Source organism: Macaca thibetana, chromosome 18 (assembly GCF_024542745.1).
Source record: "Macaca thibetana thibetana isolate TM-01 chromosome 18, ASM2454274v1, whole genome shotgun sequence".
NCBI lineage: Eukaryota > Metazoa > Chordata > Mammalia > Primates > Cercopithecidae > Macaca > Macaca thibetana.
The window spans coordinates 48674169-48700843 of record NC_065595.1 but is presented as its reverse complement, the minus strand read 5'-3'; the positions used below and the strand labels follow the sequence as shown (position 1 = coordinate 48700843).

Below are 26675 nucleotides of genomic sequence, written 5' to 3'. Positions count from 1 at the left end.
AGGCTTGGTTCTAATCACAGGAAGTCTATTACATTCTCTCTGCACTGTTTCATCATTTGTAAAATGCGGATGGTGATGACATTCATACCTTTTTCACAGGTAGTACATCAATCAGGCATATAATAAAGTAAGCACTGTCACCTGGCGATCACTCCATTAATAGAAGAGGGTGGTGGTGATAGTGGAGGTTCACTATGCTTTTCAATTCTATAAAATTGGGCCTAGAGAAGATTTCTTAGAGGAAGTGATGTCCTCTCACAGTTAGAGAACCCACATGGGGTGATGGTGTGAGTTGGGGGGTGGCGGGGAGGAGGAGGATGGGGAAGTGAAGTGGTAAAATCTCACCACAAAGACCAGGATGCTGTCATGGCATTGAAGCAGGAGCAGACTGTTCGGAAATCCGAGGTTCTGTAATACCCTAGGGCTGTCTAGAGGTGGTAATTGGAACACAAGACCTTCAGGTGTCCTGTGTTAGTGTTTCACTCTTGAGCAGAAGCTCAAGAGCATGTCACTCTGAAGGATCTAGAGCCGCTAGAAGTCATGATTTACCCCATGGTTAGGAAAAGGCAGGGGACAGATATGTGGTATAGCTGGGGTTCACATGCTTAGGAATCCCTGATGGGGACATGTGGGTGAAAACACCCTGAGGGAAGTCCTGGGCAAGGAGGGCTGGGTCCCATGCTGATTCTGGATGGGTGTGGAAGTTAACCAGGAATTATTGCTTTAAAGGACTGGATTACAGGTTTTGCAAGCAGATAAGATCAGTGACATTATCTGACCTACCTCACATAAGAGGTTTCCTGGCAGTTGGAGATTTCCTGGGTAAATGATTCTTCTGACTTCCAAAAATAATTAGGTAACTCAGAGATCAAACCACAAGATAAGCAATCTTTTCTTTCTGAGCTGTTCAAGAATGATCAAATGTATGTAAAAAACATCAAGGGATTTTGACTTTTCTTATATGCAGCCTTAAGAGCCAATAGCTCCTTTTTGTCAAGCAGTAATTATATTGTTATATTCTGCCATTTTTTAAAAATTGGAGACAGGGTCTTTCTCTATCACCCAGGTTGAACTGCAGTGGTGCAGTAGTAGCTCACTGTAACCTTAAACTCCTGGGCCCAAGTGATCCTTACCTCCGCCTCCTGGGTAGCTGGGACTACAGGTGTGTACCACCACAACTGGATAAATCTTTTTTTTTTTTTTTGGTAAAGATGAGATCTTGCTATGTTGCCCAGGCTGGTCTCAAATTCTTGGCTTCAATCTATCCTCCCACCTTGGCTTCTGAAAGCATTGAGGTTGTAGGCATGAGCCACTAAGCTCGGTCATTTTTTTTTTTTTTTTTAATAATTCTATCTCTGGAATATTAGACTCAAAGGAAGCAGATGACACAAACAGCATGCTTTAGACTGTATTACGAGACCACTTTTTTTCTTTTTCCTTAAATGTAGATAACATTAATGAGACTACTTTTGAGAGAAATGTGTTTTATTCTGTAAAGGGAAGATGTTTTAGCAAGAACCATGCTCTCCAGCTAGTCTCTCTGTCCAGAGTGCTTTTTTCTTTTTTTTTTGAAGAGACAGAGTTTCACCATCATGTTGCCCAGGCTGAGTCTCGAACTTGTGACATCAGGCAATCCCCCTGCCTCGGCCCCCCAAAGTGCTGGGATTATAGGCATGAGCCATGGCGCCAGGCCTCTAGGTGCTCTTTCTTTCACTGGCTGGCTCTTACTCATGCTTTGGAACTTAGCTTAAATTTTACTTCCTCCAGGAAGCCCTCCCTGACACTCAAATTAATTTCAGCTTTTGCTTTTCTCCCCTGTACTTTTCAGTATTTACCACAACTTAAAATTGCATATTCATTTCATGTCTGTCTCTTCCTCTAATTTATTAGGCTTCTGGAGTTATGGGACCTAAGTCCTTCGTTCAACACTGTATGCCCAGTTCTTGGCAGAGTGCCTAGAACATAGCAGGATGTACTGATGTGGAAAAAGGGTAGTAAAGAAAGACAGGCTGGGTGCGGTGGCTCACACCTGTAATCCCAGCACTTTGGGAGGCCAAGGCAGGTGGATCACGAGGTCAGGAGTTCGAGACTAGCCTGGCCAACATGGTGAAACCCCGTCTCTACTAAAAATGCAAAAATAAGCGGGGCATGTTGGCAGGAACCTGTAATCTCAGCTACTCAGGAGGCTGAGGAAGGAGAATTGCTTGAACCCAGGAAGCAGAGGTTGCAGTGAACCGAAATCACGCCATTGCACTCCAGCCTGGGCAACAACAGCAAGACTCTGTCTTAAAAAAAAAAAAAAGACATGATTCCATTCACCCTGATTCAAAGGTTCCAGTGAGTTCTATATTTTCTTTCTTTTTTTTTTTTTTGAGACGGAGTCTTGCTCTGTCGCCAGGCTGGAGTGTGGTGGCACAATGTCACTACAACCTCCGACACCCTGGTTCAAACAATTCTCCTGCCTCAGCCTCCTGAGTAGCTGGGATTACAGGCATGCGCCACCGCACTCAGCTAATTTTTGCATTTTTAGTAGAGATGGGGTTTCACCATGTTGGTCAGGATGGTCTCTATCTCCCAACCTCGTGATCCGCCCACCTCAGCCTCCCAAAGTGCTGGGATTACAGGTGTGAGCCACCGCGCCCAGCCTGAGTTCTATATTTTCTGCCTTACCCTGGGGGCTTATTCCTTAAGGAAGGGACAGGACTTTTGGTTTGAAGTGTAAACTGTGGTGACTACATACTGGGCTACCCCTCCCCATAGCAGTTAATTTCCCTGAGTACTTAGAATATCTGTGACTTGATGCGACAGTGAAGATCTATGTGGTAATAATTCTGGAAGGAAAAAAAATTTCCAATAGATTTGCTTTCAGTGGCTGGGTGTGGTGGCTCATGCCTGTAATCCCAGTACTTTGGGAGGCTGAGGTGGGCGGATCGCAAGGTCAGGAGTTCAAGACCAGCCTGGCCAATAGGGTGAAACCCTGTCTCTACCAAATATACAAAAATTAGCCGGGCGTGGTGGTACATGCCTGTAGTCCCAGCTACTCAGTAGGCTGAGGCAGGAGAATCACTTGAACCCGGGAGGTGGAGGTTGCAGTGAGTCGAGATTGTGCCACTGCACTCCAGCCTGGGTGACAGAGCGAGACTCCGTCTCAAAAAAAAGAAAAAAAAATTAGGTATGCAGCCTTGTACCTTGATTTTAATTACATATTTGCCTGTGAATATTTTCAGTGCATGTTCCTTTTTTCTTCTTTGGGTATTGAATTGAGTAACCTCTAATTACCTCCTCAAATGGCACTTGTCATCACATGGAAAGGGTTCTATAATCAGCTGAGTTGCTGTGGAGGTTAATCTAAGCCACAGATAGAGCAGAGTGTCCATTATCATATATATTGCGAAGGATCGAATCCTTTGCATCTTGGGATGGCTGTAACATAAGTGCACTGTCTTCCAGCTCTTTTACACTTGTACTCCTAGAATTCATCTTCTGGCTTCAGGAGAACTTGATAGAACATGCTGTTCACTAAGGATCCTTGATAGTAGATTGCATACAAAGTACTTGGCAACTGAAAGCCCTCAAAGGTAAAATATGGTGTTCATGCATCTATGCTATTAGAACCTAAGAAAAGGGTACCAGCAAAAAATTAAGTTCTGACACACCTATTTTCTATTAAATATTAAATCAGTCATGTACAGACTTTAGAAATGGAATTCAAGTTTTATAGTAGAAAATATATGTCATTGGCTGGGCATGGTGGCTCATGCCTGTAATCCCAGCCCTTTGGGAGGCTGAGGCAGGCGGATCACCTGAGGTCGGGAGTTCGAGACCAGCCTGACCAACATGGAGAAACCCCGTCTCTACTGAAAATACAAAATTAGCCGGGCATAGTGGTGCATACCTGTAATCCTAGCTACTCGGGAGGCTGAGGCAGGAGAATCGCTTGAACCTGGGAGGTGGAGGTTGTAGTGAGCCGAGATCATGCCATTGCACTGCAGCCTGCGCGACAAGAGTGAAACTCTGTCTCAAACAAAAAGAAAAAAGAAAGAAAATACTTGTCATTCACAGTGAGGGCTGTCAGACCTGCACTGAGTATGGTATACTTTTAGGGATTCCCTATAACAATACAAAAATGGGGAAACACTGTCAAGATTGGGCGAACTCTCCAGACATGGTGGCTCACACCTGTAATCCCAGCACTTTGGGAGGCCAGGGCAGGCAGATCACTTGTGGTCAGGAGGTCAGGAGTTCGAGACCAGACTGGCCAACGTGGTGAAATCCCATCTGCAGAAAAAAATTTAAAAAGCTAGCCGGTTACATTGGAGTGCACCTGTAGGAGGCAGGAGGATTGCTTGAGCGCAGCAGGTAGAGGCTGCAGTGAGCTGAGATCACGTCATTGCACTCCAGCCTGGGTGATGGGAGTAAAACACTGTCTTTAAAAAAAAGAAAAATAGGAGAACTGGAAAGCCGACTACCCTGTTGGTTATGATCTGTCAGTAATATTGCCTTTATTCTTAATGGGATAAGGGAGGGGTGTCTTACTGAAAACCCTAGTAAGGACCAGTTCAAAAAGACTAGGGGGGAGACAGGATGTTTGACTCCATGTATCCATGAAGCAGTATCAAATCCATTTCTGTGTCTTTGGTGTTTGGTGTGAGAAACTTTAGGAAATGTATCCTAATGGACCCATGTTAGATGCTCTCACCTATGATCCTGATGATCAAAGCTCATATGATCCTGTGAAGATGTTTGTACTTTTTTTTTTTTTTGAGACAGAGTTTCACTCTTGTTGCCCAGGCTGGAGTGCAATGGCGCAGTCTAGGCTCAGAGCAACCTCCACCTCCTTGAGAAACCTTCAAGCAGTTTTCCTGCCTCAGCCTCCCAAGTAGCTGGGATTACAGGCATGCGCCACCACGCCGGCTAGTTTTTGTATTTTTAGTAGAAACATGGTTTCACCATGTTGACCAAGCTGGTCTCGAACTACTGACCTGAGGTGATCCTCCTGCTGTGGCCTCCCAAAGTGCTGCGATTACAGGCAAGAGCCACTGCACCTGGCCTGTACATTTTATGTGTTCTCAGAGGCCCTTACATTGGTGATTCCTAATCTTTTCCCTGTCCTATCACCTAAAAAATATAATGCTGAATGAAATCATTCTTATTTTCCCATAAGTAATAGTGACGCATAAGAGTGGTGAGAACTCCTCTGGGGGGAAAATGTGGTTGTATCAGAATTTAGGGAAGGAAGGGAATGTCACTGAAAAAGAACTCCCATCTGATTCTGTGTATCAACCATTCTTCTCCCATTTCTGACCTGCCCAAGTGCTCTGTTTTAGGAACTGATGTGAAATAGAAGACATTTGGAAAAAACAAACAAACAAAAACCTAAAACCTAGCAAAAATCCATCAGAAGAGAAAGAAAAGTACCAGAAATCTTTATCCTAAAAAGGAATTCTTTATTCATGAGGTGTCTACTGTGTGTCAAGTTATGTTAGGTCTAGGCGTAAGGAAATAAGGTAAATATGATTTGTTCTTGCCCTAGGATCCTTTATTCTAAGGAAGAAGAAAATTTGAATAAAATATATATTATCTAATCTGCAAAGTATATATTTTATTCCTACTGTAGATATGAAAAATTGAATTTGAGCTTGTATTATGTGCCAAATCCTATGCAAGCTAACATAGCAAGAATTTAGGTCAGGTGCAGTGGCTTATACCTGTAATCCCAGCACTTTGGGAGGCCGAGGTGGGAGGATTGTTTGACCCCATGAGTTCAACGCCAGTCTGGGCAACAGAGCAAGACCCTGTCTCTACAACAACAACAACAACAACAACGACAAAATTAGCTGGACCTGGTGGTGCACACCTGTAATCCCAGTTACTAGGGAGGCTGAGGTGGGAGGATCCCTTGAGCCCAGGAGTTTGAGGCTGCAGTGAACTATGATGGCACCACTGCACTCCAGCCTGGGCAACAAAAGAAGACCATGTCTCTTAAAAAAAAAAAAAAAAAAAAAAAAATTAGGCCAAGTTATTCTGATTTAGTTTTTCCCGTTCCAACATCTTGCTCCCTGTATTAGTTTGTTCTCACACTGCTATAAAGAACTGCCCAAGACTGGGTAATTTAGAAAGAAAGGAGGAGGCTTAATTGACTCACAGTTGCACATGGCTGGGGTGGCCTCAGGAATTATGGCAGAAGGCAAATGGAAAGCAAGGCACCTTTTTCACAAGCAGGAGAGAAAATGAACGCAGGAGGAATTACCACACACTTATAAACCATCAGATCTTGTGAGAACTCATTATTATGAGAACAACATCGGGGAAACTGCCCCATGATTCGATTACCTACACCTGGTCTCTCCCTTGACACTTGGGGATTGTGGGGATTATTAAGAGTACATTTAGGCCAGGTGCGGTGGCTCATGCCTATAATCCCGGCACTTTGGGAGGCCAAGGCGGGCGGATCACCTGAGGTCGGGAGTTCAAGACCAGCCTGACCAACATGGAGAACTCCATCTCTACTAAAAATACAAAATTAGCCGGCTGTAGTGGTGCATGCCTGTAATCTCAGCTACTTGGGAGGCTGAGGCAGGAGAGTCGCTTGAAGCTGGGATGCAGAGGTTGCAGTGAACCGAGATCACGCCATTGAGCTCCAGCCTGGGTAACAAGAGTGAAACTCCATCTCAAAAAAAAAAAAAAAAAAAAAAAAAAAATTAAAATTAAAAAAGATTTAAATCCTAATTTTAAGAAACTTAAGAAATCCATTATTATTTCTGGCTGCCTTTATAAAAGACACTTTTTTTTTTTTTTAAACATCATATAGGACTTTTTTTTCCTGGAATTTGCAAGGACTCTTAACTCTCTTCAATATTTCTGAAAACAAAAGTAAGTGGATCATGTGGGAAGAAGGAGAGATTTCGTAGACTTTCTGTAAAGTGAACAGACTTTAGGTTCTGACTCCTCGTAAATCTAGACTTTTCTAAAATTGCCCTACAAAGCTCTGAGAAAATGACTCACATAAATAAAGAGGAAAAGGACTGGCCCAGTGCGGTGGCTCCCAACTGTAATCCCAGCACTTTGGGAGGCTGAGGCGGGCAGATCACCTGAGGTCGGGAGTTCGAGACCAGCCTGACCAACATGGAGAAACCACCCCTCCGTGTCTACTAAAAATACAAAATTAGCCGGGCATGGTGGCCCATGCCTATAATCCCAGCTATTCAGGAGGCTGAGGCAGGAGAATCGCTTGAACCCAGGAGGTAGAGGTTGCATTGCAGTGAGCCGAGATCGCGCCATTGCACTCCAGCCTGGGCAAAAAGAGCAAAACTCTGTCTCAGGAAAAAAAAAAAAGAGACGATTTTAGAAAAAAAGATAATAACATTAAAAAATAAAAAAGATAAGAGCGAAACTCCATCTCAAAAAAATTTTTTTTTTAAAAAAGAGCAAAAGGAGTGGGAAGTTTTTCTAATTCTCGTGGATTACAGTAGAAGAATGAGAACAGGTACAAAGAAACTCAATGCCCTTGGCTTTATGCCAACAATGATTTTTTTTTACATGGCAAAAAATCACAAACCTTCTTCCTCTCTTCCTCAAGCTTCTACATAATAGACATACAGCGGCATTTCTATTTCTACAATATATTTGGACTGTTTATAGTCTTGAGCTAATAAAGGTTTTTACACAGTCATAGAGAAAAGGGTCCTCAGAGGTGATCTAATGTAGACTCTTTCTCAAGGTGATAAGTAACTTACTGTGTGAGTGCTTGCAGTTTTCCAGAATGGTAACTCAGCTATTACAAGGATTTTGTTTCTAGACCTTTCAACATCTTCATTTCGCTTCTGTGTCTATTGCAGTTTATTGATGTTTTCCTTACCCAGCACTTAAAATAGAACACAGCACTCCAAGTATGGTCAGTGGATGCAGAACAGAGGAAACAACCATTATTCTAGATAATTGAATATTATCCATACAGTTCATTATTTAGCACTGTACTAGCTTTTTTATGATTAAGTCCTATTTCTGGCCTAATAATGATTCTTAGTAAAACAGAACCCCAAATGACTTTTTTTTTTTTTTCTCTGAGACCGTTGTTGCCCAGGCTGAAGTGTATTGCCGCGATCTCGGCTCACTGCAACCTCTGCCTCCCGGGTTCGAGCAATTCTCCTGCCTCAGCCTCCTAAGTAGCTGGGATTATAGGGGCATGCCACCACATCCGGCTAATTTTTATATTTTTAGTAGAGACGGGGTTTCTCCATGTTGGTCAGGCTGGTCTCAAACTCCTGACCTCAGGTGATCCACCTGCCTTGGCCTCCCAAAGTGCTGGGATTACAGGCGTGAGCCACTGTGCCCGGTCCAAATGACTGTTTTTTTTATAGGTACTGGAGTTAAGAAAGGTGTTCTCCATTACAGCCTAGGTATTAGATTTAGAATTTCTCATTTGTTCACCTACTATTTTCTCTTGTCTCTCTGAAAGAAATTACATTGTCTTTAAGGCAGTGGTTCTTAAACTTTATCATGCTTGAGAATCACCTAGAAGACCTGTTTAAACATAGATTGCTGGCTTCTGCCCCTAGAGTGTCTGATAAAATAGGTCTGAGCTAGGGCCTGAAAATTTGCATTTCTAACAAGTTACCAGATGGTGGCAATGCTGCTGGTCTGAGGACCTCACGCTGAGAACCATTGCTTCCTTTAAAGCGCTGAAGTGGCCAGGCACCGTGGCTTATGCCAGTAGTCCCAGCATTTTATGAGGCCAAAGTGGGAGGATCACTCAAAGCCAGGAATTTGTGGTTACAGTGAGCCATGATCATACCATTGCACTCCAGTCTGCGTGACAGAGTGAGACCCCATCTCTAAAAAAAAAAATTAAAGAGAAGGCAAGTGAGAAGTATGACCATATAGGTACTTTCAATTTTTGTGGATGCACAGTAGGTGTATATATTTATGGGGCACATGAAATACTTTGATACAGGCATGCAGTGTGTAATAATCACATCAGGGTAAATGGCATATCCATCACCTTAAGCATTTATCCTTTCTTTGTGTTACAAACAACCAATTATACTCTTTTTTTTTTTGAGATGGAGTCTTGCTCTGTCACCCAGGCTAGAGTGCAGTGGTGCGATCTTGGCTCACTGCGACCTCTGCCTCTCAGGTTCAAGGATTCTCCTGCCTCAGCCTCCCAAGTAGCTGGGACTACAGGCTCACATGACCACGCCCAGCTAGTTTTTGTATTTTTAGTAGAGACAGGGTTTCACCATGTTGGTTAGGCTGGTCTCAAACTCCTGACCTCAGGTGATCCACCCACCTTGGCCTCCCAAAGTGCTGGGATTACAGGCGTGAGCCACTATGCCTGGCCTGTACTCTTAAATGTACAATACATGATTGTTGACTGTAATCACCCTGTTGTGCTATGAAATGCTAAATCTTACACATTCTGTGTAACTATATTTGTGTACCCATTAACCATGCCCACTTCCCCCAATCCCCACTACCTTTCCCAGCCCCTGGTAACCATCATTCTACCCTCTATCTCTATGAGTTCAATTGGTTTAATGTTTAGCTCCCACAAATAATGAGGACATGTGAAGTTTGTCTTTCTGTGCTAGGCTTCTTTCACTTAACATAATGTCCTCCAGTTCCATCCGTGTTGTTGCAAATGACAAAATCTCATTCGTTTCTATGACTGAATGGTACTCCATTGTGTGTATGTACTTCGTTCTCTTTACCCACTTGTCTGTTGCTGGACACTTAGGTTGCTTCCAAATCTTGACTATTCTGAATAGTACTGCAATAAAAATGGGAGTGCAGATATTTCTTGAATATACTGATTTCCTTTCTTTAGGGAATATACCTGGGAGTAGGATTGCTGGATCATATGATACTTTGATTTTCAGTTTTTTGAGGAACCTCTAAATTCTTCTCCGTAGTGGTTGTACTAATTTACATTCCCACCACCCGTGTATGAAGTTTCCCTTTTCTCCACATCCTCGCCAGCATCTGTTATTGTGTGACTTTTGGATAAAAACCATTTACCTGCAGTGAGATGGTATCTCATTGTAGTTTTGATTTGCATTTCTCTGATGATCAATGATGCTGAGCACTTTTTCATATGCCTGTTTGCCATTTATATGTCTTCTGAAAAATGTCTGTTTAAATATTTTGCCCGTTTTTTTTTTTTTTTTTTTTTTTGAGACAGAGTCTTGCTCTGTCGCCCAGGCTGGAGCGCAGTGGCCGGATCTCGGCTCACTGCAAGCTCCGCCTCCCAGGTTTACGCCATTCTCCTGCCTCAGCCTCCCGAGTAGCTGGGACTACAGGCGCCTGCCACCTCGCCCGGCTAGTTTTTTGTATTTTTTAGTAGAGACGGGGTTTCACTGTGTTAGCCAGGATGGTCTCGATCTCCTGACCTCGTGATCCGCCCGTCTCGGCCTCCCAAAGTGCTGGGATTACAGGCTTGAGCCACCGCGCCCGGCCCTTTTGCCCGTTTTTAAATTGGATTGCTAATTTCTTTTCCTGTAGACTTGTTTGCACTCTTTATATATTCTGGTTATTAGTCCCTTGTCAGATGAGGAGTTTGCAAATATTTTCTCCCATTCTGTGAGTTGTCTCTTCACTTTATTGATTGTTTCATTTGCTGTGCAGAAGCTTTTGGATGTGCTTCCATTTGTCCATTTTTCCTTTGGTTGCCTGTATTTGTGGGGTATTACTCCAGAAATCTTTGACCAGATCAATGTCCTGGAGAGTTCCCCCAATGTTTTCTTTTAGTAGTTTCATAGTTTGAGGTCTTAGATTCAAGTCTTTAATCCATTTTGATTTGATTTTGACTATTTAAAAAATTTGATTATATTTTGACCAGCATTGAATAATCTATATCCTAAGGTTTTGGAGGAATAAATATCCTTTCAAAAGACTCTTCCTCATCTGATTTCCATCCACATCAAGTGTTGTTTTGTTTTAATCCTATTAAAGCAGGCTTGGTCAGGAGATATTTTCCCTTTTCCTAGCAAGAGGGTTTCTTTGGTCCTCAGTTTGGTCATTTGTAAAACAAAGGTAGAGAAAATCTACTGAATGATTTTGGTTATTTTTGGCTTTATAATTTCTTGAAAAGAAAAAACAATAAATGAAGATTCACTGCACAGAAAGGGCCTATTTGGAGTCAACATGCTCAAGGCCAGAAAATAGAAACCGCAGGGCTAAGGGGATCAACTGAAGGCATCAGTAGGATGAGGTGAAGCTCTTCTAAGCTGCCAGGTCACAAATTAGGACAGGCAGATGTCCGGTCCCTAACACACTGGCCTTCACAGTGAATGGGCTGTAAGCTTATCCACTACAGACCTGTCATTGTTTGGGGGCAGGTTGGTGGGAGCATAAGGACATGATAATATCACTATTATGATATTATCATAATAAGTGGGAGGCTAATCTTTTTTTTTTTTTTTTTTTTTTTTTTTTTTTTTTTGAGACGGAGTCTCGCTCTGTCGCCCAGGCTGGAGTGCGGTGGCGCGATCTCGGCTCACTGCAAGCTCCGCCTCCCGGGTTCACGCCATTCTCCTGCCTCAGCCTCCCGAGCAGCTGGGAGTACAGGCGCCCGCCACTGCGCCCGGCTAATTTTTTGTATTTTTAGTAGAGACAGGGTTTCACCGTGTTAGCCAGGATGGTCTCGATCTGGCTCCGCCAGATCGCCCTCGGGTGATCCGCCCGCCTCGGCCTCCCAAAGTGCTGGGATTACAGGCGTGAGCCACCGCGCCCGGCCGGGAGGCTAATCTTAGAAACAGTTTTCAATTATCTGAAGTTGGTAGTAGCTTCTAATATGGTAGCTATTATTCACCCATTGCATTCATCATCAGAAAAAATCCACACAGAGATGAAGCCAACATACTCTGAATGTACACTGTATAGTTGTTGGCTCTTAATATAAGTAGTATGGCCTGGGAGCATTGAGTAGAGACAAGCAAGAAAGGATGAGCTGATATTAGAAATGGACAACATTGAGTGTAAGTCAGTACTTAGGTAACCTTCAGTCTGTCTCTTATCTACCATTTCTTTCTCCTTCCTATTCTTACCCTCTCTTCCCTCAGGTCTAATCTCCTAATTTAAGAAACAAAAGAAGTTTTTCCACTAGTACTGACTTCAGCCCATTGTTTGCAATGTTGTTTTGACAGATGTGTCTTTAGTCACACAATTAAATTTTATGTACACCAGAGACTGAAGACTCCAATAGTTCCCTATCAACATCAGATTAACAATGGCTTGTACCTATAATCCTAGCTACTCAGGAGGCTGAAGCAGGAGAATCGCTGGAATCTGAGAGTTCAAGACCCACCTGGTCAACAAAGTGAGATCCCGTCTCAAAAACAAAACAAAAACTTCTTTGCTTAAAATTCCAGTTTTTTTTTTTAAATTATTTTTATTTTTTTGAGACAGAGTCTTGTTCTGTTGCCCAGGCTGGAGTGCAGTGGCACGATCTTGGCTCACTGCAAGCTCCGCCTCCCGGGTTCACACCATTCTCCTGCCTCAGCTTCCCGAGTAGCTGGGACTACAGGCGCCCGCCACCACGTCCGGCTAATTTTTTGTATTTTTAGTAGAGACGGGTTTCACCGTGTTAGCCAGGATGCTCTTGATCTCCTGACCTCGTGATCTGCCCGCCTTAGCCTCCGAAAGTCCTGGGATTACAGGCGTGAGCCACCGCGCCCGGCCTAAAATTCCAGGTTTTCTGTATTTGTCTTCTCCACTAGACTCTAATCAACTCCTTAATGGTAGGGATCAAGGTAATAGACATCTCTGTACCTCTGACTTTTTGCATCAAGTCTACCAAAACCATGTCAGGTGCTTGAATAAATACGGAGCAGAGCTAGTTCCAACTTATCATTCCAAACTCATCCCCCGCCACTTCCCCAACTTGCCCTACCTTCAGTTACACTGAGCTTTTTCCATTGCCCTAAGCAGGCCTTTTTCTTTTAGGATTTACTGCCTTTTCCCACATTGATTCCTCTGCTGTGATGCTCCTCCCTGCTGGCCTGGCTGGCTCATTCTTCAAGACCCACTTCAGTTACCAGCAACTCTGCTGAAGCCTTTCCGAACCCTTGGGCAAAATTAGTAATTCCCTTTACAGGTCTTGAACAGTTGTCTGTTCACATCTTGAATATGGTGCATGATACACTCTTGAAAGTATCTGCTAAAGTGATAATAATGGCAGCTGTTTATTACATGTGCTAAAGACTGAGCTAATGTGACTGAGCTTTGTAATATTAAATGGTGTATGATTTTAAATCTAACAGCTCTGAGACACAGAAAATCAGCAAGAGGCTGAGATGAAATTGGAAACTATTTTCTGGGTACTAAGAATGTAGGGATCAACTAGACACATGGTATTTTCTTCCCCCCGGGAGCTCCAACTCTTCAAGGACAGGGGTCAAATAGTAGTAAATGTGTGGCATTTATTGAATGTTTGATGTTTACCTGGCACACTGAAGACATTATCTGTAAATATTACAGCTACTTTACAAGGCAGGTGATATTATCGCCATTTCACAGAAAGGGAAACTTACATGCTCAAGATCACACTGCTGGTGCTAGGATTTGAACCCAAAGTATCTAACTTCAAAGTGTCCTACTGATCTCCATATTCTAAGTGCCGAGCACGTAGTAGGGGCATAATAAAGAGTATTGGATGAACAAATTTCTGTAAGCAGGTTCCTTCTCCCACACTACAAGTATTAATAGTGCTCTTCTGTTGAAATATTTCTCGGTCTCAGCTCTGTTCTCATTACACGTAGTGGCATCAGGGAAAATTAAATGCTGTCTTGGAATGACCAGTGGTGCCAATTAACCAAGAACATTAGGAAATTGTAAATGATTATAAATTCAATAATAATTAAAAGGATGTAATTTTACTAAAAATAAGATGTAAAAATTAGCGAAGTTGAGCAAAATTCAGACCTTTAATTATAGAAATTGAGCATATTGAAACTGAGATCCTCATAAAACAATAAGAAAGAAGTATATAAAAACCTCATTTAAATAAAAAAAAACGTTATCACCCAAGTTGATACATTGGACACTGTTAGAATGTGAAAAGAGCACTGGAATCAACTGAAGTTGATTCCAGATCTGATACTTACAGCTGAGGAAATTCAAGCTATTTTTTTTTCTCTGAAATTGGGCTCATCAACAAAATAAGGATAGCAATGAATTCACTGAGTTTTTGTGAGGATCAAATGAGAATACCACCTAATTTACTACCTAACAACACATACTTGGCACTCAGTAATGAGTCTGCGTCTCATACTTTAAAAAATGAATGCATGGGCTGGGTGGGGTGGCTCATGCTTATAATCCCAGCACTTTGGGAGGCTGAGGTGGGTGTATCACCTGAGGTCAGGAGTTCATGACCAGCCTGGCCAAAATGTTGAAAGTGCAAATTAAAACCATGGTGAGATACCAGGATACATTTAACAAAGTGGCTAAAATAAAAAAAATTTGGACATTACCAGATGTTGGGGAAAATAAGGAAAAACTGAATAATTCATACATTGCTGGTGGGAATGTAAAATAGTACAGCTACTCTGGAAAACAGTTTGGCAGTTTTTTACAAAGTTAAACATATACCTATCATATAACCAGGCAGTCACACTCTTGAAAATTTGTCCTAGATAAATGAAAACTTATGTTTATGCAAACATTTGTACACAAATATTTCTTACAGGTTTATTTGTAACAACCAAAAACTGGAAACAACCCAAATGCCCTTTACAAAATAAATGGGTAAGCAGACTGTGGGACATCCATACCACGAAATACTACTCAGTAATAAGGAGGGAGCTATGGATACACCCAGCAACTTAGATGGATCTCAAAGTCATGCTCAATGGGAAAAGCCAATCTCGAAAGGTTAAATACTCTATAGTTCTATTTATACAAGTTTCTCAAAATAGTAATAATAACAATATGGGGAACAGAGCAGAGGTTAGGGAGAGAGAAGGAAATAAAGGATAGCAATGCACTGACATTCCTTTGTAGTGACAGAATGGTCTGTATCTTTTTTTTTTTTGAGACAGAGTCTGACTCTGTCATCCAGGCTGAAGTGCAGTGGCGCAATCTCGGCTTACTGCAACCTCTGCCTCCCGGGTTCAAGCCATTCTCCTGCCTCAGCCTCTGGAGTAGCTGGGACTACAGGTGTGCACCACCACACCTGGCTAATTTTTTTGTCTTCTTAGTAGAGATGTTTTGCCATGTTGGCCAGGCTGGTCATGAGCTCCTACCTCAAGTGATCCACCTCCCAAAGTGCTGGGATGACAGGCCCAAGCCACTGTGCCCGGGGATTACATTTCAACATGAGATTTGGGTGGGGACAAGTTTCCAAACGATATCACACACACATACTGAAAGATACGAGTACAGGCAAAACCTGGTGAAATCTTTTTTCAAGCAATTCTCCTGCCTCAGCCTGCCAAGTAGGTGGGATAACAGGTGTGCACCACCACATCTGACTAAATTTTGTATTTTTAGTAGAGACAGGGTGTCACCATGTTGGCTAGAATGGTCTCCATCGCTTGACCTCGTGACCTGGCCGCCTCAGCCTCCCAAAGTACTGGGATTACAGGCATAAGCCACTGCACCCGGCCGTTGTTTTTAATTCTGGCACTAATAACTGTTTTAAATTCTTTCTTGAACCCCTGATATTGTTTGTTTCCAGTTCTGTCCACTTTGCCGTTTAATACCCGATGAGAATCCAAGCAGCTTCAGTGGCAGTTTAATAAGACATCTTCAAGTTAGTCACACTTTGTTTTATGATGATTTCATAGTAAGTATATTTTCTTATTTTTACATTATGTTTTTATGCTGTCTTTGTTAAGCTTACTTTTCTGATCCAAGTGAATAAAATTATAGAGGAAAAAATGTATATATAGCTATAGTGTTGAGTATTAGCATTATGTAAGAAATCAAGAAAATAGAATGTTTTGGCCTGGCACAGTGGCTCATGCCTGTAATCCCAACACTTCAGGAGACCGAGGTGGGCAAATCACTTGAGGTCAGGAGTTCAAGACCAGCCTGGGCAACATGGTGAAATCCTATCTCTACTAAAAATACTAAAAATAAAAAAATTAACCAGGCGGTGGCATACGCCTGCAGTCCCAGCTACTCCGTAGGCTGAGGCAGGAGAATCGCTTGAACCCAGGAGGCGGAGGTTTCAGTGAGCTGAGATCGCGCCACTCCACTCCAGTCTGGGCACCTGAGTGAGACTCTGTCTCCAAAAAAAAAAAAAAAAAAAAAAAAAAAAGCAATTTCAAGATAAAATTTAATAACGATTCAAGATCGTCATTTGAGAATTTTCTCCATGCTTTCTATCTGCCAATTATTATTATCCAGGTTGAACATAAAGAGCTCAGGTTCTAAACTAGTTTTAAGCAACAGCTCTGTCACATATGTGCGACCTTGCAGAAGGCATTTAACCTCTGAAACTCAGTTTGTCCATTGGTTAAGGGAAGAGATTAAAAGCACCTACTCTCAAAACTCTTCTTAGGATTAAATGAGATAATGTATATAAAGTGATTTGCACAGTTCAGGCCCAGATGTTTGGCAAATTGGAGATGGGATAGGAGTAGAATTGTTAGGACCACTTGAGGAACTGAACAAGGAACATGACAAAGGCTTTAAATCCTCAGCTCCATATCTCTAAGCATGTGTCTTTTGTGGCCCATACGGCACACAGGCCTCAACAGAACTTGGTTCTGGTCTGTGTGTTCTCTCTGGTAAAACAAAGAGGTTTCTCTTGGCCCGGTGCGGTGGCTCACGCCTGTCATCCCAGCACTTTGGAAGGCCAAGATGGGCAGATCACGTGGTCAGGAGATCGTGACCATCCTGGCTAACACGGTGAAACCCCATCGCTACTAAAAATACAAAGAAATGAGCCGGGCGTGGTGGCAGACGCCTGTGGTTCCAGCTACTCAGGAGGCTGAGGCAGGAGAATGGCGTGAACCGGGGAGGGGGAGCTTGCTGTGAGTCGAGATCACACCACTGCACTCCAGCCTGGGCGACAGAGGGAGACTCCATCTCAAGAGGTTTCTCTTTACCTTAGCTCTATGAGATGTTCTAAAGCCAGGTCGATTCTATGGCTCTTCTGGCTAATCATGTTCAGTCTGTTCTCAAGATCTTTCAGACAAAGCATGATCCAGAGCTAGGCAGGATGAAGCCACTTTGATAAGAATACTTTGCAGCCACTCACAGCCATCTTCTTGGGTGTGGAAGTGAGCTTGAAGTAGTGTTCTTTGTTTTGATTTTTTGCTTCCTGAACTACTATATACTAAGCTAAGCACTCTATGTATATATCACAATAAATTGTGATATGTACATAAGTTGTAGCAACTTCCGTGAAGTGAATACTGTATTTTTATCTTCATTTAACTGAAATATCTGAAGCTCAAAGGTTAACTAAATTACCTAAGAACAAGCCAGTATCAAGACCAAACCTTGTGCTCTGCTGTGCTTTATGGCTTTCCTTTGGATTTTGTGGAGTTTTTTTTGTTTTTTGTTTTTATGTTGCAGAATGGACTTTGAATAGAGATTTCATCTTTTGTTATTGTGGAAGAGGAGAGGGATTGCAGAGGATAGGGTTCTTAATGGTTTTTGTTTTACTTATAGAATGTGCTGACATAGAATTTTGAATTCCACTTTGACACATAGGGAGGTAAAGAGAAAGTTTTGTTTTTAACATTTTCTTCGGAAATAGCTATTCAGTGGTACTGCTGGCATTGGTGAAGCTTGTGGGGGTGCCTGAACTTTGCTCCATTTTACAGGTTTGTGTGGAACATAGCACTCTGAGCAGGATTTGTAATGATGACTAAAAACTTCTCATTATATCAGATAAAAACTTCAAATTTTGAATCAAGGCTTTTTATTATGACAGTAACTAGTTAATTGATAGGCAGCAAAGTGAAGGAGAAAATTCATTAGCCCCAAAGCAAAAGTCCTGGGTTCTATGACAAGCTTTGTGGAACTTTGAACAAGTCTCCTAACTTTAGTTCCCTGCAAAATGAGGGTGTTGGATTGACCCTCATCCTCCAGTTTCTGAAATACTATTGACTCTGAGTATTTCTAATTATTTTTCTTTATTATAGGATTTTAATATAATTGAGGAAGCTCTTATCCGAAGAGTCTTAGACCGGTCACTTCTTGAATATGTGAATCAGTCGAACGCCACATAATTTTATTAAAACGAAGGGAAAAGGGACCACTGAATTGCACCATTTAAGATGCTGCTTGAACAAATTGAAGGGAAGTTGTCAATGCTTGATGGGCAAAAATGTACAACACAGTTATATGTTTGTCCATGTTTATTGTTATAGTGCATTTAAAAACTGCTTTAATTTTGATGATTTAAATCTGTTTTACATCCTTGAGATTCCTACACATCTAACAAAAAAAAACTGTCTATATCAGTCGTTATTATATGGAAAAGGCACATGGTAGGCAAGTGGGTGGAGGATCTCGGTTTGCAAATTAGATAACACTCTGTGTATAATACTACATATTAATAACTACCATCATGGTTAGGCACGATAACTAATCTTTGTTCTATGTAAGAAAATAGAGAGTGAAACAAAATGCAGACATTCAAAGAAATAAGAAATCTGCTCCAATGCCCTTGCTCTAATCTCTAATAGATTAACATTAATAATCTTGTACGGGAGTTGGAAAGGAACATTTTGGAAGTCAAGGAAGTCCATTTAGGCCAGATGCAGTGGCTCACGCTTGTAATCCCAGCACTTTGGGAGGCTGAAGCGGGCGGATCAAGAGGTCAGGAGTTCGAGACTAGCCTGGCCAACACTGGTATCTGTGAAACCCCGTCTCTACTAAAAATACAAAAATTAGCTGAGTGTGGTGGTGGGCGCCTATAATCTCAGCTACTTGGGAGGCTGAGGCAGAAGAATCGCTAGAACCCAGGAGGCAGAGGTTACAGTGAGCCAAGATCACACCAGTACACTCCAGCCTGGGTGACAGAGCTAGACTCCATCTCAAAAAAAAAAAAAAAAAAAAAATCCATTTAACCAAATTACATTACATAATACTGTAACAAAATAAGTTTTGTGTTAGAAAAGTATACTTAATTATTTGACTTTTTGTAACTGCATACATAAGAATTCAACATTTTTCAAATATTTGTAGTTTATTTTGAAATATTTCTACAATATAGGCAATTTCTTAAAAACCGTCAGGTGATACTTACAGTAGAAGTATTCACATCCAAACTTTTTAGTAGAAAACCCTAAGGGTTTTGATTTCTTTTTTGATTGTAACATTTTAAAAATTATGAAATAAAAGTACTGAAAACCAGACACAAAATTTATAGCTGAATGCTTTATTATAAGCAAATACTCTTTTAGGACTCAGCCAGTCACCACACGTGTCCTTTTTGTATCCTGTCACAATTACAACCCCACAAAAGTAACCACTAGACTGATTTAAATGGTAATCACTTTGTTGCATTTGATTACTGCTGCAACACCTAAATGCATATATCTATATTTTAATATTATCAATTTAAAATTATTAAATGTATATTTTATTTTACATCTCTTTTTTAATCTAGAAGTTCCCTCTTCTTTCCAGTTCCTTTGAATTTACCTGGTGAAGAACCTGATCCTAGGACCTATAGAGTTTCACATACTTTGTATTTTGCTGATTGCACACTCATGGCACAGTTCAGCACATTCCCCTGTCCTCTAGATATTAGCACATGGGGCAGGTTCAGGCACATTGTATTTGAGAAGACTTTGGTTCAGTCCTTTGGCAAGACTGTAAATCATGGTGTCTTCCTTCCTTCCTTCCTTCCTTCCTTCCTTCCTTCCTTCCTTCCTTCCTTCCTTCCTTCCTTCCTTCCTTCCTTTCCTTCCTTTCCTTCCTTTCCTTCCTTTCCTTCCTTTCCTTCCTTTCCTTCCTTTCCTTCCTTTCCTTCCTTTCCTCTCTGTTGCCCAGGCTGGAGTGGGCACTGCAACCTCCATCTCCTGGGTTCAAGCAATTCTCCTGTCTCAGCCTCCCAAGTAGCTGGGACTACCACAATGCCTGGCTAATTTTTGTATTTTTAGTAGAGAGGAGGTTTTACCATACTGGTTAGGCTGGTCTTGAACTCCTGGCCTCAAGTGATCCACCCGCCTTGGCCTCCCAAAGTGCTGGGATTACAGACATTAGCCACTGCGCCTGGCTAAGTTTTGTATTTTTAGTAGAGACGGGGTTTCGCCATAGTAACCAGGCTGGTTTCAAACTCCTGACCTTGTGATCCGACCACCTTGGCCTCCCAAAGTGCTGGGATTACAGGCTTGAGCCACTGTGCCCGGCCTACAGGGTTTTTATCTAACCTTTCTGTTACAACTATACCACTCTTCTTCTATACTGAGAGTCCTGGTTTTCAAGAACACAGAGCATGATAGAATTAGAACATCCCACAATTACTCATTTATTTTATTTACCTTACACTTGCAATTGCCTCAGAATACAACCACAACCAATATGGCAATTGAAATAAGTGTTCCATTTGCTTTTCCCATTCTTTCCCAATTTTTTATTTTATTTTATTTTTTTATTCTTTTTTTTTTTGAGATGGAGTCTCGCTCTTGCTGCCCAGGCTGGAGTGCAATGGTGCGATCTCGGCTCACTGCAACCTCCGCCTCCCGGGTTCAAGCGATTCTTCTGCCTCAGCTTCCCGAGTAGTTGGGATTATAGGCATGTGCCACCACACCCTGCTAATTTTGTGTTTTTAGTAGAGATGGGATTTCTCCATGTTAGTCAGGCTGGCCTCAAACTCTCGACCTCAGGTGATCTGCCCACCTTGGCATCCCAAAGTGCTGGGATTACAGGCGTGGGCCACTGCGCCTGGCACCCCAATTTTTAAAATAGTTATACTATGTCAACATTTTCAGAACATACTGGTATAGCATACTGTACTTTCTTCCTTTTATCCCCCATTTATTCTTAGTTCTTCAACTGTGTATTTAACACTTACCCCAGTTTTTGTTGTTTTGTTTTGAGGTGGAATCTTGCTCTGTCACCAGGCTGGAGTACAGTGGTGTGATCTTGGCTCACTGCAACCTCCGCCTCCCAGGTTCAAGCAATTCTCCTGCCTCAGCCTCCCAAGTAGCTGGGATTACAGGTGAGCACCACCACGCCCAGCTAATTGTTGTATTTTTAGTAGAGATGGGTTTTGCCATGTTGGCCAGGCTGGTTTTGAACTCCTGACCTTAAGTGATCCACCCGTGTTGGCCTCCTAAAGTCCTGGGATTACAGGCGTGTGCCACTGCGCCAGGCAGTTGCCCCCAGTGTTTATTTGATGGCTCTGTTTCTCATATCTGACCCTTTAATTATGAATCCAGGGCATAGATTAGTATCTCTAACTTGAAAGGAAGCAAAGAAGCCATGAAAATGAGTGATATCAACTCCTGAGGATAAAATGTTATTTGACTAGAGTTAGCTTTTTAATTGTGATCATTTATAAACTTCTTTGTTCCTTACATATAAGCATAGTCATAACCATGGTACCCAAAATTTTCTGTAAGTTATTGTAACTCCTTAAAGGTCTTGCTACAGTTCTTCTATCCAGTACAAATAACTGGGAAAATGTAAAGCTGAGTGAAATCTAGTGAGCCTCATAGCCTCCCTTTTAGATATTGGTTTTAAGTTTGCTTTTCACAGCTGCTAAAAAGTAACAACTAATTTTTAGTTGCACAACCTCTCTTTCTTAAATTTGGATGGATCATACAATAAAGCAAAACCTGGCTGATTACAGTGGCTCACACCTATAATCCCAGCACTTTGGGAGGCTGAGGTGGAGGGTCACATGAGCCCAGGAGTTCCAAGACCAACCTGGGCAATATAGTGAGACTCCTCTTAAAAAAAAAAAAAAAAAGCTGGGCATGATGCACACTGTTATTTTCAGCTACTAAGAAGGCTGAGGTTGGAAGATCACTTGAGCCCAGGAGGTTAACACTGCAGTGAGCTATGATCATGCTACTATACTCCAGCCTGGGCAACAGAGCAAGACCTGGTCTCCAAAAACATAAATAATTAAATATAAATAAAAATCAAGCAAAACCTGTTGGGAAACAAGAGAAAAAGGAGAGGAATTTTTCAGGAATAATCATAAAAAGAAAAATGATCATCAGACTGAAAGTCTAGCGCCTGAGAGATGAAAACATATTTTTAAGCATTGGTGTTGACCATGCAGACAAACTTCTGTTAATTCAGAGCAGTACAAAAGGCACCTTTGAATCTATAAAACTTGAAAAAAGTTAAAAATTGTATTTTGGATAGGCCAGGCGCGGTGGCTCAAGCCTGTAATCCCAGCACTTTGGGAGGCCGAGACGGGCGGATCACAAGGTCAGGAGATTGAGGCCATCCTGGCCTACGTGGTGAAACCACGTCTCTACTAAAAAATACAAAAAACTAGCCGGGCGAGGTGGTGGGCACCTGTAGTCCCAGGTACTTGGGAGGCTGAGGCAGGAGAATGACGTAAACCCGGGAGGCGGAGCTTGCAGTGAGCTGAGATCCGGTCACTGCACTCCAACCTGGGTGACAGAGCGAGACTCTGTGTCAAAAAAAAATTGTATTTTGGATAAAGCTTTAAGTCATCTGTCACTATTAATCTCAATGCAGCAATTCTGACTCCTGTGCCTGGATTCCTCTTATGATAATTTTGCCACCTACAGGACAGATTAGGTGCTGGTCGCCTGAATTATTTTGTGTTCTGAATTATTTTGAGTTCTAAAATGGTAAAGTGCAAATACTCATTGTTTCACTGTGCCTTTGGCCTTTTATAAAAAGGTATTTCTAATTCATTGGTAAAAACCAATATTTGAAGCTATTGATTACCAACAAAAAAGTTTCACTGTCTTTATAGTGCCTCAGGATACAACTTTTTCAAGGCTTATTAGAGAAAAACTGATTCACATGTTATTCTTCTAAAGCTAAATTCTTAAAATGTAGGTTGAAAGAGTGGATTGATTGTGAATCTACACTAAACATATGGTCCCAGGCAGACCTCCTTAGAGACCTCCAGGCAGACCTCCTTACTGTCTTCAGTGATGTTGCATTTCGTTACTGTTACTGGGTGCCAAGTGTCTTTCATTTGGAAGTGAACTTACTCCAGTTATTGAATGTTTATCATATCATAATTTGTATTTTCAAACATTAAGTTTTTCAAACATTAAAAAGTCACTAAGAGATTCATTCTTTTATTATTCAACTACAAAAAAATTAGTGTAATGATTGGAATTTAAAATGTACAATTCTTTTTCTTCTGTAAGTATATATTGCTATGATAAATAAAAAATGGCAGGACCATTGTTTTTATTAAAATATCTACTGTGTCTATTCTTAAACATTAATCTTGGTTACTTTTTTATTCAAACCTAGTAATGCTTTTTAAATCTTCATCATTGAGCAACAATGATGAATGAAAGGTATACATTCATTTAGGCCAGTAGTTTGCAACTGGGGATAATTTTGTCTCCCAGCAGACTTTGGCAATGTCTAGACACATTTTGGGTTGTCCTAACAGGGCTCAGGTGTACTAGTGGCCTGAGATCTAGATAGAGGTCAGGGATGCTGTTCAGCATTCTACAGTGCACAAGACAGCCCCTCGCAACAAAGCATTATCCTGCTCAAAATGGCAATAGTGCCAAGGCTTAGAAACTGATTTGGCCAACATAATACTGAGCACTGTGGAATTATTCATTCTGCTAGCAAGAGGCTTCACTGAAATTTAAAAGGTAAGATGTAGATAGATTCTTCCCCCTGCTAAATCCATACTAAGTTTTGAATGGCCGTAGCTGCCATGTGTACCCATATGTCATGAGCATATTAATTTTTTGATTTTTTGCAAGAAGATGTACAGGACAGAACACAAGTGTTACTGACGAAACCTCTGATGCTTCTCTGTTTGCTGAGTGACGTTCTAGATGATTGAGGGAACCCAGGATCAGTTGAGAAGATTTACCTTTATCATTTAGATTATCTTTATTGAAATAAGTAAGACAAAATATTACAGAGGGATACTCATGTCTGAGATCCTTGAAGCTAATAGTTATGTTTTTGTATTATTACTAGAAAATCATGTGATGTCTTAATCCTAAATATTTCAGCGAAGACAGTGCATGGATCTTAAGGCTAATCATTGCCACCGAAGTAGCCATATAAGAAGCCCAACGAAGGAGAATCACAGGGAGTAGTATTGATCTAGGTGAATTGGATTATGCTACAATTACAAGTCCCAAATCCCAGGGCTCACCCAAAGTCTACAGTGGTTCCTGGCTATTCTCTAGGGAAGCTGTTCTCCAGCTTCAGAATTCCAGGGTACTTTCATCTCATGGCATTTGTATATCACTGTGTGTTCCTATATCACCCCTCACAACAGGCTGCTGTGTTGGCTACACAGGTAATTTCTGTTCATTATTTGCCAATGCAAGTCACATGGCCATATGTAATGTCAAGGCATTGAGGAAGTGCAGTCTTCTCATGTAGAAAAGAACTGGATACTGGGGCATAATAGTAATACCAACCATGAAAGTACAAGCCAGGCAGAGTTGACAAAGACAGGAAGTACACAGGGTAAAGACATTAAAAATATGTGTGGAAAGAAGGGGTGAAAAGTAAAAATGAGACTAGCTTTCTAAAACATGAAGTGATATTCATTTTTGCCATGGTAATATTTTATTTTTCTTTTTTTGTTTGTTTGAGATGGAGTCTTGGTTTGTTACCCAGGCTGGAGTGCAGTGGCATGATCTCAGTTCACTGCAACCTATACCTCCCAGGTTCAAGCAGTTCTCCTGTCTCAGTCTCCTGAGTAGCTGGGACTACAGGCATGCACCACCATGCCCGGCTAATTTTTGTATTTTTAGTAGAGACGGGGTTTCACCATATTGGTCAGGCTGGTCTCAAACTCCTGAACTCAGATGATCCGCCTGCCTCAGCCTCCCAAAGTTCTGGGATTATAGGCATGAGCCACCACGCCTGGCCCTGCCATGGTAATATTTTTGTTAATTTTACTTAAAGTTTGGGATTATTTTACCAAATGAAAGACCTGTCAGTTTCTCAGACATAAGATAGTGATTTCTTTTTTTGAATCGTTCTTTCTTATTTATTAACAAAAATGCCAAATATGTTCTCTGTCCCTTATAACAGTATTTTCTCAGTATACTCCTTGTGTGCTGCCATCAGAACCACTTGGGATACTTGTTATATAACTGCACTTTCCTGGGCCCTCTCCAGATGTACAGAATCTGAAATTATGGATTCATCAGGAAGTCATTGACATGTATTCCAATCTGCCCATTTCTCATCACCTCCATTTTTACAATTCTATTCTATCCATCAGCATCTCTTGCCTGGATCCCTAGAGCTATGTAATTGGACTCCGTGCATACACGTAAGAAATTGTCCATTTCCCAGCCAGTCATGGTGGCTCATGACTGTAATCCCTGCATTTCGGGGGGCCAAGGTGGGTGAATCACCTAAAGTCAGGAGTTCGAGACCAGCCTGGCCAACATGATGAAACCCCATCTCTACTAAAAATACAAAAAATTGACCAGGCACAGTGGCTCATGCCTCTAATCCCAGCACTTTGGGAGGCCAAGACGGGTGGATCACCTGAGGTCAGGAGTTCAAGACCAGCCTGACCAACATGGAGAAATCCCGACTCTACTAAAAATACAAAAGTAGCTGGGCATGGTGGTGCATGCCTGTAATCCCAGCTACTCGGGAGTCTGAGGCAGGAAAATTGCTTGAACCTGGGAGGCGGAGGTTGCAGTGAGCTGAAATTGTGCCACTGCACTGCAGCCTGGGCAACAAGAGCAAAACTCTGTCTCAAAAAAAAAAAGTCCATTTTTCATACAGCAGTTGGAGAGATCTTTAAAAGCGTCAATCTGATTGTGCCATGCCACGTTCTCACTGCTTAAAATGCTTCCAGGGCCTCCATTGTTTTCTTTGTTGTTGTTTGTGTGTGTGTGTGTGTCCACGAGTCAGTTTCTTTGTAAATATATATTACATCTCTAGAAAAAGAATCCCAGGATTTTCCCGCCTGTGTGTTTTCGTCTTGCTTCTTCATGGTCCATGATGCCAGCTGAGGTTGTCAGTACAATGAAACCAAACTGGCAGGATGGGAGCAGATTATTCTGCCATTTTTCTAGATCTTTGAGTTGCACATCAAATCCGGGGCTAATCACTCCACACTTGTTTAGCCTGCCTGTGAGGTTCACAATTTTCCCAGCTCTGATCATCAATGATTTCAGACTCACCAATGTAACCATGCTTCATTATCACAGTTAGAAACCGGATGATGACTTTGGAGCATGGCCCAATAAGAACCTGGTGTTTGGCATTGTTGATTCTCTTGAGAGCATCAGCCAGGACATTTATGTGCACCATTGTGGTGATGTGGAAAGATGGTGGAAAGAGGTTTTTTGTTTTTTTGAAACAGGGTCTCGCTCTGTCTTCCAGGTTGAGTGCAGTGGTATGATTACAGCTCACTGCAACCTCGACCTTTTGGGCTCGAGCCATCCTCCCACCTCACCCTCCCTAGTAGCTGGGATCACAGACATGCACTACCATGCTGGGCTAAGTTTTAAAATTTTTGTAGAAACTCTCACTATGTTGCCCAGGTTGGCCTCTAACTCTTGGACTCCAGACATTCTCTTGCTTTGGCATCT

General features: G+C 41.8%; 1 protein-coding gene and 1 pseudogene across 2 annotated transcripts in view; one reads left to right on the top strand and one right to left on the bottom strand.

Annotated features, from left to right (window-relative positions):
- The window catches only part of RNF125 (ring finger protein 125), a 53502-nt gene extending 30151 nt beyond the window's left edge, over positions 1–23351 (top strand). Inside the window, exons 5-6 of one of the 2 annotated variants that reach the window (XM_050768281.1) lie at positions 15677–15784; positions 18099–23351. In XM_050768281.1, the coding sequence (XP_050624238.1) occupies positions 15677–15784; positions 18099–18185 (195 nt within the window). In that variant the 3' untranslated portion in view covers positions 18186–23351. The remainder of the gene's footprint in view (positions 1–15676; positions 15785–18098) is intronic. The other variant, XM_050768282.1, reaches the window with a different exon arrangement.
- A 2659-nt stretch (positions 23352–26010) lies between these two features.
- On the bottom strand, positions 26011–26423 carry LOC126941561 (40S ribosomal protein S15a-like; annotated as a pseudogene).
- Between the last annotated feature and the right edge of the window lie 252 nt (positions 26424–26675).